The sequence below is a fragment of the Protopterus annectens genome, chromosome 7.part0, assembly GCF_019279795.1.
Source record: "Protopterus annectens isolate FY-2018-M chromosome 7.part0, PAN1.0, whole genome shotgun sequence".
Classification (NCBI taxonomy): domain Eukaryota; kingdom Metazoa; phylum Chordata; order Ceratodontiformes; family Protopteridae; genus Protopterus; species Protopterus annectens.
Window position 1 is genome coordinate 1,745,656,983 of NC_056739.1, and position 14,892 is coordinate 1,745,671,874.

At 39.1% G+C, this 14,892-nt stretch overlaps 1 protein-coding gene across 2 annotated transcripts in view; it reads right to left on the bottom strand.

The window, feature by feature from the left end:
- Positions 1-14,892, bottom strand: part of SEMA4B (semaphorin 4B) — a 1,355,182-nt gene that overhangs the window by 158,044 nt on the left and 1,182,246 nt on the right. For both annotated transcript variants that reach the window (XM_044078286.1, XM_044078287.1), the window contains one exon: positions 13,717-13,813. In XM_044078286.1, the coding sequence (XP_043934221.1) occupies positions 13,717-13,813 (97 nt within the window). The remainder of the gene's footprint in view (positions 1-13,716; positions 13,814-14,892) is intronic.

The window sequence follows — 14,892 nt, forward strand, 5'->3', positions numbered from 1 at the left end:
AACAAAGATGAAAAATAAATTAGCAACAGAATAACACAACAGTAACTACATATTGCATGCCTTAGTATTACAAAGAGGTGGAGAATAAAGTGCGACAGTAACATTATTGTTTGAAAGTAGAGGTTCAGCTATGTGTAAGTGTCTAGGGCTTTAGGCAGGGGTACAATCAACCTACTACACAGTTAGATGTCCAGTTTTTACAAAAGTCATGTTTCAACTCAAATTTTAATGTTTTTTTTTTTTAATCTGAATGAACTGTCTAAATGCATGCCTCAAGAGACAATTCGGAAAATACAGGGGCTTATGAAAGCTGAATTATAGCAAGGTGAAGGTGAAGTTCCATCCAGTTTAAACATCTTAGTGATATACAGTGATGAATTCTACTATGACAAGTTTCTTTTTTTTAAATGAGAGGAGATCCTAGTCAATACATGCACTGAGTAAAAAAACACGAGAAGAACATAATTATTTGCATCATCTCTTGTATTATCATACACAAATGGTCTGGTCTTGGAAGTATTACATTGGTTTTGCTTTTAACATTTTTAAGTGTTTGTCAAATTTTAAGTGATTAACCAATAAAAAGATCAAGAAGCTTTACTGAGGAAACATCTTTAACAACTGTCAATGAAAACACAAAATGGCCAAGAAAACCACCAACCGAAACTAAGAAAAGAAAATAAATAAATACTGAAACCGGTAAACAGACTGTTTATTACTCCAAACACAGAACAACTAAGTGCTTTTGCCAAAAATAAATAAGTCAGGCTTCTTCAGAATTGTTCAGATAAATGCAATTTACATTAATAAATACTATGACATGCAAACACTCAGCGAATCACTTGCTTAATTTACACATACCATTAAAAACAATTAAAAACACAAAACAACCAAATTGGTCACTGACAGCCATCAGAGAATTATCACATTATGTTACATTCTAAACCCCCCCCCCATTTTTTAAAAGACCTGGTTATGTCTTATCTTTAAAAAAATGTTTTATAGAAATAAAATCATTTAGACCACGGGCAATCGTGGCATTCACCCGCAATTGCCAAAGTGATACCTTTGCTTCTAATAATGAATTAAAATCCCCTCCCTGTTCATTTTCCAAAACCCTGTTAATGATAAAAAATACAAACTTATTAAAATTAATACATTTCTCAGAATGCATATAAAGGGCATTATGTATATCCCTATTCTTTATTGCCCTCATGTGCTCACTAATTCTATTCCTTAATCGCCGGGAAGTTTTGCCAATGTAAAAGCCGGGACAAGAAAGGCACTTCGCCGCATATACTACCTTGGTGGTACTACAATTACACCTCCTGCACTAAAAGTTTACAGACTCAAGATGATTTCAGGAAAAAGTCTGTCAGAACCAGGAAAGTGGTGTTTGACCTATGCCTCAGCCTAAAGCCACTTTGAGAATGATATCACAATATGGCTACATAGGTAATCAACACACTCTTCCATGATCTTACAAACAGGGCAGAGAAGAGTAAAGGGATGTCTATTATTTTGCATTACTAGCATTACAAATATGGTTTGGTAGGTGATTCAAAAATCCAAGTAATATACAGCACACCCTTTGAAAGACACAGTTACTGCTCAGAGGGCTATTTTCTATACATAATATTATGATCTGAGCAACAAAATGAAGTACAGCATTTAAGCATTGACCCTAGTAAATACTCTAATTGAAATGTTACGCGTATTTACCCAAATGTTGGCTGAAAATAGACCACCTCAAAATACACAACTATGCATTTATTATCCTATACATATACATATGGGGTCATCATAGTGAACAGACAGTTGTCGACATATACACAATGAAAATGTTCCATCACTTGGCAGTGCTGCAATATGGTACTTTTTAGCCACTACACTAATGACAGTGCATACTGTCTATGAAGAAATGTACTCAATAATTTAGTACAGACAGCACCAATGATGCCCAGCAGGGCTAATGAGGCACAAATCAGGTAATAAGCAGGCTTAGAGAACAGGCAAAGCATACAACTTTACCCTGACTGCAGAATAAATGTCTCTAGATGGGTGTTAATTTACAGGTAATGCTTAGTAAAAAAAACAAATCCACCACTTCACAGCAGCATATTAAAGTGCCATGAAGCTCAGACAAAAGAAAAAAAATCATATGGCTGCATTTCTTTACCCACGCTAAATGTGGCTTTGCTGTTTAACGAGTTTAAAATTTAAAATTAAAAGAAAAGTGTGTGTGTGTGTGTGTGTGTGTGTGTGTGTGTGTGTGTGTGTGTGTGTGTGTGTGTGTGTATCTGTGTGAGACAGAGAGAAAGAAAGACAGAGTGTCAAGAAGAAGAAAAGATGGTGCATACCAACTTATTTTGACTATAACAGGCAGTCCATCATGCATTGCCTAAACAATAAAAAGTATGAAACTCTAACGTCTGGCATTACTGATGGACTTTAATCCTCAGTAATTTGTCAGCAAATGAATCATTCTACAAGGGACACAGTAGTTACATGTGGTAAAATCTGAGACAAGTAAAAGACATGGATGGCACTGCAATACTTTGAATCAGTGATTTTCTTCCATTCATTTGATCACAATGAGACATCTGAGGTGTACTCTCTCAAAAAAGTGACTGTAAAGGCTGTGAGCACCATATGATCACAGCTAAACAGTTACTGATTTGGTTTGGTAGGGCTTGTATGTGTGAATGTGTGTGCATGTGCGTTTGTGAGAATGAGAAGTCTGTCTCTACTTGTGTGTGTGTGTGTGTGTGTGTGTGTGTGTGTGTGTGTGTGTGTGTGTGTGTGTGTGTGTGTGTGTGAGAGTGAGTGAATGAGACAGTCTGTCTCTATGTGTGTATTTCTTTGTGCGTGTGCACATTTGTGTATGTGCTGGTGCAGATGTTTTAGATTTAAAATTGTTCTTCCAAACAACAGTTACACATGGAAATCCTTTATTCTGTTGAACAAGTAAGCGCTTTCGCGGTTCAAATCCACTTCATCAGACCATATTAAAATCACAGGTAAACTGACAAATATTTAAAACACAGAACAACCAATCAAATCAACTAAAAAAGGGAGGGAAAACTTATGTAATAAATATGTAAAATCTGGCTGTTCAAAAAAGCACTTCAGGATAGGTAATCTATCAGCAACAATAGTGCAAAATATAAATGCAAAGCATATACATATACATATATATATATATATATATATATATATATATATATATATATATATATATATGAATGAAAAGAACCAGTGTTGTAGATACATTCTATGCAAACCTATAGACGATAGGTGAATAATTATAAAATATATATAATAAATAGTATAGTATTTAAAAAAATAGTATAGTATATAAAAAAATATATAAAATCCATATTGTGCATATAAGCATAATTCTGTATAAATATATATATATATATATATATATATATATATATATATATATATATATATATATATAAAAATAAATATACATATATAAAAAATACATATCAAAAATGTGGTGTTGGCTAAATATACTAAGCCCATCTTCTATTCTTATATACGTGCAATGTATATACAAAAGTGAAGGTCAATGTTTAAGTGGTCTAGCTTTCAGAAGAGGTTTCAAAGAAACCTTGCTATTTAACCTGGGGGGGGGGGGGGGTCTATCAGCCTGAAATTGCAATATCCATTTCTGTTCCTTGGATTCAGTTTTATTTATAAGGTCACCACCCCTAACACTAGGTCGTATAAGTTCTAAGGCTAGGAATGTAAACTTATGTGCAGAACCTTCATTTTTAACATGCATCGCTAATGCATTTGTCTCTTTAGCATTTCTAATATCCCTCAAGTGCTCTAAAATTCTCTCTTTAAATGCCCTGTTGGTTTTACCTATATAAAAAGAAAAACATAAAATACAATAACAAAAACAAAAATATACCAAATGTTTGGTAGAACAATCTGCATAAAAGTCAGTATCAATTTTAAAATTAAGACTTGGATGGAGAAAGTGACCTCCTATGTGTAAGTGAGCACAAGCGATGCCTTGACCGCTTGACCGCTTAAACATTGACATTCACTTTTGTATATACATTGCACGTATATAAGAATAGAAGATGGGCTTAGTATATTTAGCCAACACCACATTTTTGATATATATATATATATATATATATATATATATATATATATATATATATATATATATATATATATTTATACAGAATTATGCTTATATGCACAATATGGATTTTATATATTTTTTATAGGTTCATAGGTTCATAGGTTGGTACTAGGCTATCAGCCCTAGGGCCTATACAAGCCTAGCCATAACAATTCCCTGGCTATTTCTTCCCACATTATTACTTTCCTGGACCCCTTTATATACTATTTTTTTTTTATATACTATACTATTTATTATATATATATTTTTAATTATTCACATATTGTCTATAGGTTTGCAAAAAATGTATCTACAACACTGGTTCTTTCATATATACACATATATATATATATGTGTATATGCTTTGCATTTATATGTTGCACTGTTGTTGCTGACAGATTACCTATCCTGAAGTGCTTTTTTGAACAGCCAGGTTTTACATATCTATTACATAAGATTTCCCTCACTTTTTTAGTTGATTTGATTGGTTGTTCTGTGTTTTAAATATTTGTCAGTTTACCTGTGATTTTAATATGGTCTGATGAAGCGGATTTGAACCGCGAAAGTGCTTACCTGTTCAACAGAATAAAGGATTTCTCAGTTTTCCTAAGGATTATTTATTATTTCTGTGAGACTTGCTTGAAACCTTAGTTTTTGTGACTATATTTTCATTTTTTGCTTTGTTGTTTCTTCATCAGCAACGAGGTGTATATATATATATATATATATATATATATATATATATTTTTTTTTTTTTCTATATTGTAACAGTTACACATGATGGAGCAAGTCTGAAACATTATTTTGAGGAACTGTTTTAAACTAAAAATATAAAAAGTATATAGTAATTAAAAAAACAAAACAAAGCAAATACAAAACAATTTAACAAGTAGTCCATTTTCTAAGCAAAATAATGCTCTCCAGGTGGACATTATCACAGGATTAATATTTTTCCAGGGGTGATGAAACCATACACCACCCCTGTGCATACAATAATTTCCTGATAACACCCACACTGTCAGGCATTATTGCTTTGTATACTGAATGAGGCATGCAGATAAGCCTTTTTTCTGAACTGCATACCATAACATGGGGTAATAAACAGCACCCCGTACAATAAGGTATAAAGGTCGTTAGATGTGGTAGCAATGCAGCCTATTACTCATACAACTGGTGACAGCATTTAAACAATGGCCTGTGCTTCCTCACCACTGCCAACCTCTATATGACACATGTCATTAGTACATACACCTCATACACGTGTCCATCTGTTAGGCCTATTCTACTTTCAGGTGTTGTTAGGTATGTTTTTTAGTCCTTACAGTTTCTCATCCCATCAGTCTCTACGATAATGCATAAGTACTGGTGTAATATGTTTCTTATTAGATCATTTGGAGACAGTATCATAGATGATGTGACAACATTGTTATGGCAGAGTATAATGCTCATTTTAGAGGACAACTACAGCATTACCACAAATTTTCCTTATCACAAAGCATACAATCCATCCATCCACAACCCCTTTTTCCCATTTTTTTGCATATGGGGTCAGGATGTCACTTTAACAGTGACAATCATCTAGAAACAAGGTTTACACCACTGGTTGACTACCCTGCCACGGTATTTCTTCCATACCACACACTTGCACACACACTCACTCCTATGGCTAATTTAGGATGTCCAATCTGCCTACTACATGTCTTTGCAAAGTGGGAGGAAACCAGAACACCTGGAGGAACTCTATGAGAACACAGGGAGGATGTGCAGACTCCACACAGAAGGCACCTCAGCCAAGAATCAAACCAGGGAACCTCTTGCTGTGAAGTGACAACACTATCTGCTTTGCCACTGTGCAGCCCACAAAGCATACAATCATCCTTATGAAAAAGACTTTTATTCAACCACATGTGATGTTGTTTTTCCTTGCTTGGAACATCATTGCTATTCTTCTTTCTCAGTGGACACACTTATGCTGTCTGTTGCTGCTGCTTATCTTTTTTTTCTGTTTGCCAAGTGAGCAGTATATCTTTAAACACGAAGCATGCCCAACTAAAGCACATAATCAAGCATCTCCAAGATGTTGGTCACTGATAGTGAAGGTTACTATCATCCACTGAGGTCCCAGTACATTGCTAAGGCAGATTCCAGACTGTCCACAACAAGATACAGGCCTCATCAGAATCTTTTGTAAGAGATTGTTTCATAGGCTTCTACCTTTTTGTTCTATGCAAAATCATTCCTATACAAGCACATATAAGTGAAGCATCCTAGATACGCTGCACATGCTAACTTACTATCATAGTACTGCCACTACAGCTCTGCATTTCTATGTGAGTACCTTGACTTATGATCTGATAACTCAAAAGTCTACGCCCCACAGTCAGGAAGGACAGACCAAGAACTGAGATGACCAGATATGGAATGAAGCAAGTAGTCTGGGATGCACCCCAGGTAGGGTCTGGTGGTGTACTTTCAAGTTTCTCCTTGAAACAGAGACCAGAACAGGGTGGCATCTATGTCTCTAATGCAAACAGGTAACCTGAAAATGGTTCATCTCCAAGGCCTATGCTTACATTTATCAAGAGTATCAGAACTTGTCAGAGATTTGGGATGCATGGCTGGGCTTAAAAATGCCCTTGTGTTTGTTAGCCTAGTAAACACCTACAAACCTATGAATTTTTCCTGTTTTTCCTACTCATGGACAATCCATGCTCCTGAGAGGACCAGTTGGCTATGGAAGGCACAGCCATCCTCCATGAGGACAAGTCCCTAACCAGTCCTCAAAACAAAGCTGAAGGTACAATGATAATGGCTTATCTGCTGGAAAAATGGAGAAAACTTCCTGCAAATAACTTGCTTTCTGCAAATGCATGGTCAATGCCACATGACATCAGCAGACAAATCTTACACTTTGTCAATAAAAGGCATGCAAACGTGGGATCTTTACTGATGACACCAATGAATGTAATACAAAATATTTGAATGAAAAAGAAAAAAGAACTGGCAAGCATGGAGAGCTACAGATGTTCTTCGTATTTCACTGTCGCAGTCCTGACTTTTGGGATTTCCTGCCATGAAATCCCTTGGCTGGCCAACTACCAGAGGAAAATACTCTCTCCTCCAACAGCTGGCAGACACACTGACTGACGTCAGTAAGCTCAGTTATGCAGAGAGCCAACCAACGTCATGATTTCAGTCTTTCTTGCCATCGGAGACTGAAGCAGAGTTCCAGTCAGTATGTCAGTTGGTTCTCACCAGAGAGAAACCTTCTGAAAGCTATGTATCCTGTTAAGGAACCCTTTCTACATTTTTTGACTCATGTCAGAGAAGGTCAATAATTGTCTCTGTTGTGGTAAGCAAATTCCACACTGAGACGTCCATTCTTTTTGTGTCACCTGTTTAGGCCCAGATCATGACGTGCCTAACTGCAGTTTCTGTGATCGTTTCAACTCTAGGAGTATTAGGTGTAGGGCTGAGAACTTACCTAGGCACCTTAGTGTTGCATCACGTTCTCAGTGTCCAGTGGCATCTTCCAGTCGATCCAAGCTGAGCACCTTAAGTGCAGAAGAGATAAAGAAAGATGACTCAGGCTTAGGGCCTCAGACAACAATCACTCTCCATCAACTAGTCCTCCAAGCTTGTGATCATTGAAGAAGATGGGGCACTTTTACAGCCCCCTTCCATGAATGAAGTAGTGGTGCAGGCCTCTATTGAGACCCGTCCAGAGTCCAGTATGCTGTCGGGTACCTCAACTTCCACACAAATATTAGGACATGGTCCATTGGTTAGTTCTGGGGCTGTTCTGCAGGTCTCGGCTTCCGATGAATGCACTTTAACCAGTGATGTTCCTTTATAGCATCAGCCAATGCCAGCTGCAGTGTCCTCCTGAGAGACTGGTGTCAGAACTGCAAATGTACCTAGGCCCAAACTGATAGCTAACCCAAAGAAGGGTACTTCCTCCATATCTAAGCACAGGCCTATCAGCTCCCACACACATGGTTATCTGCAGGATTTAGTTAGGCTAGCTGGATTTAATTTCCTTGACTAGATCCAGGAAACCCCTTATTGAGACTTCACCAGGGAAAGGAAAACAGGCCCTACTCCAGAAGTCCTTTCTGATCCTTTTGAATCAGCTGAAGATTCTGACCATGTGGATTTTGTTTTTGATGAAGAACCCCTCCTCCCCTGAATTTCTTTGAAGAGTCAGATTCAGAGAAAAACACAGCATCTGCTCCCTCCCTGAGGACATTTCCTTTGGGGAAACTTTTCATGCCATGAGAGAACATTTCCAGTGGGAAGCCCAGGATTACCAGCAATCCAAAAAGAGGATTAGGGAATTTCTTGACATGCCAGAGCCAAAGCCTCTTGCCATCCCTCCAGTTTTAGAGGTTGTAGAGTATGTTTTATTTGATTCCTCTGAATCCAGACTCCCTTCCCTTTGAAAACCTGACAGGTTATGTAGGGTACTGGACTCTCATAAACATCTCTTTAAGAACCTCTCTGCTGATCCAGAGGTTATGAACCCAGGACCCAAAGGAGCTAGAGCGAACTCCTTCAAAAAACCCTGCCCACTGATAAAGAGAGCAGGGCTCTTGATAGATTTGGCAAAAAAGTTTACAGGTCTGCAACCTTAGCTATGAGGGCCCTTAACTGTCAGTTCCACATGATTAAATAACAGCAGACTGTTCTGGATCAGCTGAACCAAAAAATTAAAACCACTGATGACAAGAATCTTTCCAAAGAATTACTGGAGCCATGTCACTCTAGATCTCAAGCTGATATGCATTCCTTACACTGAAGCTATGATGCTATGGAAGCTTCCAACTGGGTTGCAGCTACTGGTTCTGTTATTAGGAGACATGCATGGCTAAGGGAAAAATCCCTCCCTGAGCATGTCAAGTCTAATCTTTTGGATGCCCCTCTGGACAAGGACTTCCTCTTTGGGTCCAAAGCCGAGACTGTACTCGAACAGATGGAAAACAAAGTTAAATCCATGCAAACTGTTAAAGACTTCCTTCAGGTTCAGCCTCCTAGATTCAGTAGGAACTGCTCCTCTAAACACTGATCCTTTCCTTCACAATCCAAACCATGCAGAGAAAGCCATATAGGAAAAGGACACAAAGGTAACAACAACAAAGACCCAGGCAGTGGAATCCAGACACTTCCAGGCAAGGTAGTTCTACTCCACAGGGCCCTGGCAGAGAGCAACAATGACTCATACCAGTCTCTCTGACTCTCCTTCCATCCCCTCCCCCCACAAGTGTAGGAGGAAGACTATCCCTTTTCAAGGAAAATTTGTCTGTCATCACTTTGGACAGATGGGTTCTAAGCATTATTTCAAATGGCTACAGACTCAGATTCAAAGAGTCACTGAAGCACTCAGGATGTCCACACATTCCCCCCAAACCAAAGGACAGAGGCCCTTTCCCAAATTCAGAATTTGTGCTCCCAGGGCTCAGTGGAAACTGGTTCCAGAACCCCAAAAAGGAAAGGGTTTCTACTCCAGACTATTCCTGGTTCCCAGGAAAGAAGGATCTTGGCATTCCATTCTAGACCTATCTGGCCTCAATCAGTTCCTGCTGGTTCCAAAATTCAGAAATGTTAACTCTTCAAAAGCTTTTACTCATGATATCCCCACAGGCCTCCATGGACACCCTGATCTAAAACACTCCTACTTGCACATCCCCATAGAGGAATCACACAGAATCTTTTTACTCTTCAGAGCAGGTACCAGTCACTATCAATTTTGTGCTCTGCCCTTTGGCTTGGCTACCATACCCAATGTCTTCACAAAGTGATTATCCCCTCTAATTGCCTTTTGCAGGACCAGAGGTGTCCAAATCTACTCCTACCTGAACGATTGCCTAATACAGGCCACAAGTCTTTCAAAACTCCACTTAGATCCATTGTTCATGCAGAATCTCTTGACCTCCCTGGGTTTCACCATAAATTATCACAAATCAAACACAGAGCCTTCTACCAGGACTGTCTTCTTGGAGACTCTTTTGGACTTATCCCTGCAAAAGGCCTTCTTACCTCCAGACAATGTCTCCTTCTTGACTCATTACTTCCTAAAGATCATGCAGAAACAATGCCTCACAGCCAGGGAGTTCCTCAGAACATTGGGCTACATGGCATCTTGTATCCCCATGGTCCATCTAGCCAGGCTACACATGAGGAAGCTCCAGTGGTAAATCAAAAATGTGTTGTGCCAGCACACACAGCCCCTCTCAACCAAGACACAGCTGATTCCTTGCCTCAAGGAGGAATTTGCAAGGTGGACATGAGCTTCTGCACCAAACTAGGGCCCTCCTTTTAGGTTCACATCCCAGGAGAAAACTGTCACCACAGATGCCTCGGAGACAGCCTGGGAAGCGCATTTCAAACACTTCCAGACTCAAGGAAAGTGGGAAAATCAGTTCAGAGACAAATAAATAAATGTGAAGGATGCTATGGCAGTTCAAAAAAGCCTGGTAGCCTTCAGAGAAAAATGGAAACCAGGAGTTCTGTTAGTCAAAACAGACGACACTACAGCCATGTGGTACATAAACAATCACTCCTACCTTCTCTGTCACCTAGCAATGCAAGTTTGGGAGACCTCTCACTCTCTGGGTTACACCTTTTGGCACAATACCTTCCAGGTGCTCAAAACCTTCTAGTGCATCACCTCAGCAGAAACTGATGGACCCCCATGAATGGCATTTGCATCAGGAAACATTTCTCAGCATAGCCAAGGAATGGGGAGTTTCCCCAGATAAACCTCTTCGCCACCAGAAAAAAATGTTCAACTGAAAAGATTCTGCTGCAGGAGCAACCAACCCTTAGCTTGGAAGACAGATGCATTTTATTTCCCTTGGACACACCTTTTCATCTATGCAAGTCCCCCCCCCCCCACACTGCATCTGCTCCCTCTGGTGCTTCTAAAAATAAGGGTAGAGGGGCCAACTGCAATACTGACAGCAAAGACAACACTGGCATCCTCTGCTGCTCAACTTAACCAATGAGAAACCATGGCAGATACTTCAGAGCTTGGACCTTCTGACACAGGACAAGGGAAAGATTTTGCATCCCTACCTGCAGATACTCAAACTCTCAGCCTGGACAATTCCACAGCATCCTGGATGGATCCTGCTCTAAGCAAGCAGGTTCAAGACATTCTTAAAGAGGCCAGAAGGCCCAGTACTATGAAATCTTACTCAGCTAAGTGGAGAAGATTTACATTTGGTGTGAACAACAGGGCCACAATCCTCTCTTAGCCAAGATCCCTATCATCCTAGACTACCTGGCTAATCTGGTTGACAAGGGCCTATCCTATTCTTCCATTAAAATTCATGCGTCTGTCATTTTTGTCCATATCCCTGCTTTTCCTCTCGTCTTTTCTCACCCCCATCTTAGACAATCTCTCAGGGGAGTGATTGACATGAGGCCTCCCAGGAGACAACCCACCCCTCCATGGGACCTCAAATTTGTTCTGAAAAAAACAGACTCTGCCTTCTTTCTAACCAGCGGCTTCTGAAAACTTAAAGTTTCTAACTTGGAAAACTGGCCTTTTTCTGGCTATCACTTCTGCTAGGACAGTCTCTGAGCTGCAGGCTCTCATGGCGGTGGAACCCTTCCTTATCTTCCATCCAGACAGTGTCTCCCTCAGGACTAACCCTTCCTTTATAGCCAAGGTGGTGACAGACACATCACTAAATCAAGCCATACACCTGCCTACCTTCTTTCCCAATCCAAAAAACAGGGGAAAGAATTCTTCATTCCTTGGATGTACATAGACAGCGCCATTACTATCTTGAGAGAACTAAGACTTTGAGAAAATCAGACAAACTCTTTGTCGCCTTTGTCACCAGTTTCTGAGGGAAAACCAGTTTCCAAACAGACTATCTCCAAATGGATCTCTTACTATATCTTATTTTGTTACAGCCATCATGGTAAGAAGTCACCCGAGGGTGTCAGGGCTCATTCTACTAGGGCTAGTGCTATTTCTGCTGCCTTTCTAAAAGGAGTCCCTATCAAGGAAGCTGCTACCTGGTCATCTGTGCATACCAAACATTACCATTTATCAGCCTTTTCCAGGTCGACCGCAGGATTCACCACTGTCATTCTGCAGGGCATTGACTCTCCCTAATCTACCATCCACCCTCCTTTTCAGCTTTGGGAATCATTCCCCAAGTCAGGACTGCAACAGTGAAACATGAATAACATAGTGCAGTTCTGTACACTTACCATAAATGTAGATGTGCAAGTGTATTCATTGTTGCAGTTTTCTTTCCCCGCCCTCCTTCCCCCTTAGCCTACAGTGTAGACTGGTACAAGCTTCCTCTCAAGCCAAGGGAACCCTCCTTTTTGCCCCTTCCCTTGCTTAGGTTCTCTGTCTAAGGCCCTTTACTTTAGAACTGGTCTTGGGAGCCTCCTACCTTCAGGGGGGCAAGAAAAAAATGAAATCATGATGTCAGCTGGCTCCCTATATACCCAAGCATACTGACATTGATGAAGGTATCCGCCAGCTGATGGAGGAGGGAGAACTTTTCTCTGGTAGTCGAGACGGCAAGGGCTTTCACAGCAGGAAAATCCCACAAGTCAGGACTGCAACAGTGAATCCACTCAAACACCTACATTTATGGTAAGTGTACACAACTGTACTTTTTTTGCATTTGACAGTTTACTTCTTGGTGCATAATCACAGGAATACATCTGTCCCCAGAGGAATTTCTGAAAAAAAAATGCAAAATTCTGACTGGTGGAAAGTATAACCAAGCTTAGGACACAAGGATGGTCCTGATATCAGATGAAATAGCTATTTAATTAAAATAATTGTTTTGCAAAGTTGCAATTCATCAATTTCTAATAGCCATTCTGATCCTAGTTGTAAATGCAGTGTTTCCAGATTTTCTTATACATTTTCCAGAAAACAACTCATGAAAATCCAGCTTATAAATTACACTTTATAAGTTAAAAGTACTACATGCAATGAGACAACAGCATTTCAAATATGTGCAAGTCTGTGGAGCTGTAAAAAATCTTTTTTTGTTATATTTTAAATAAGAGAAAATATCAGTTTTCCTGAGAAATATGTGCTGTTTTATTTTTTTATCAGAAAAGCACACCACTGTATGATTCTAAATATCTAGTGTGAGACAAATGGCAAAAAAAAAAAATCTAACAAATTTGTCAAGAAAATATGTCCTGACACTTAACTACAAAATGCACTTAATTAATGATTTCAAGTTAAAAAGACAAGTAATGTGTGTCACTCCATCTTAAACTAAACAAAGATTACAATTATACAAAAAGCAAACAGTAAAGAGATAGCAGTTCTAGCTTGCTACTGAATAAATATTTCTTCTCCTACTAGGACAGATGATATTACTATACTGAAAGGTTTATCAATACCATTTAGAATAATATAGTGTAGAAATTAACTACATTTGTAATAGATAACTTTCTATCTGAAATCAATTTTCTTTGATCAACTTATATGTTTATTTCCAGCGATCTGACAAGTGTGTTGTTACTCCATCTGTAAATTCTGTATAACAAAGGAAGTTTGTGAAAAAAGTACCTACCAACCATAATGGCAGTTGATGAGTAGTGTGGATCAAAAGGGCAGCGTCCTTTCCCATCTTCACTGGCGCCTTCCACAATGGAAAAGTCAGCTATTTTCTAGAAAGTCAGAAGAAAAGACATTAGCAAAAATGCTGGTGAGATTCTGACAGAAAGTTTATTTTGTATGCACCTACGATAGCTATCAGGTTTCACTTTCCTTCTAAGCATCTCATCAGCAAGTGGAGCTCTTTCTTTAAGATTGTTCTGGCAGCTTCATCTGGGGCTCACATCCTTAACTGCTACTGATGACAAGAGATCATCAACATGAACAGCAGCCCAAAGATTCCCAGGTATTTCCTAACAGAAAGGAAAAAGCTGAAGAGACGGACCAAGGTGAGAGGGAAGATGAATCTTCAGACTGAGATGTCCTAGAAGTCTGTACTGAATAACAACTTATATTTTCTATGACAATTTCATCCACAATGTCTTCAATTTATTTTCAAACACAACTCTAGCAGTGAAACCCTTTCACTTTAAATATTCAGTACTGTGGGGAGCTCTGTGGCCAAGACTTTCCTTGCAGACCCACCTTGACCCAATCACCTGATTCTTTCTTCAGCATTACTTATGAAGAAAGATCCTCATGAGGTTCAGAACAACTCTCTTTAGTTCTCTGGTACCATGAAGAAAAACTCTTATCAAGACTTAATTAACATGTGCACCTTTAGACAAAGTTTGCTTCTGACAGTAAAGGACAATATTGACCCCAGTTAATAGGCAAGTGTAGCACACACTGTGGTGATGACTTAAAGATGAGATGCCAGTAATACTTTCTACAGGCCACTCTGACTGTACCACTGATCAAAACCTGTGTTCATTTTTCTTGATCAGCACAACCATGGCTAACCTGCAGAAAGTCATTCAGTGTTAATATCCAGCCATTCCTTTGCCTCATTTTGTGCAGATTTACAACACAGATATGTAAGAATGAAAAAAATGTATGTAAAATAAGCTGAAGTGAATAAACAGGGTAGAGAAATTTGTGAGGGATTAAAATTGGTGTTGTTAAGATCTGCAGTGTAAATCTGTGATGCCACCATACCTTCTCATACTACTTAGAATCCAAATGGGATAACAGATAACAATATTTAGGTAAGGAAATGCTGCAGGTACCTATGCTACAGGACTGTACCTCT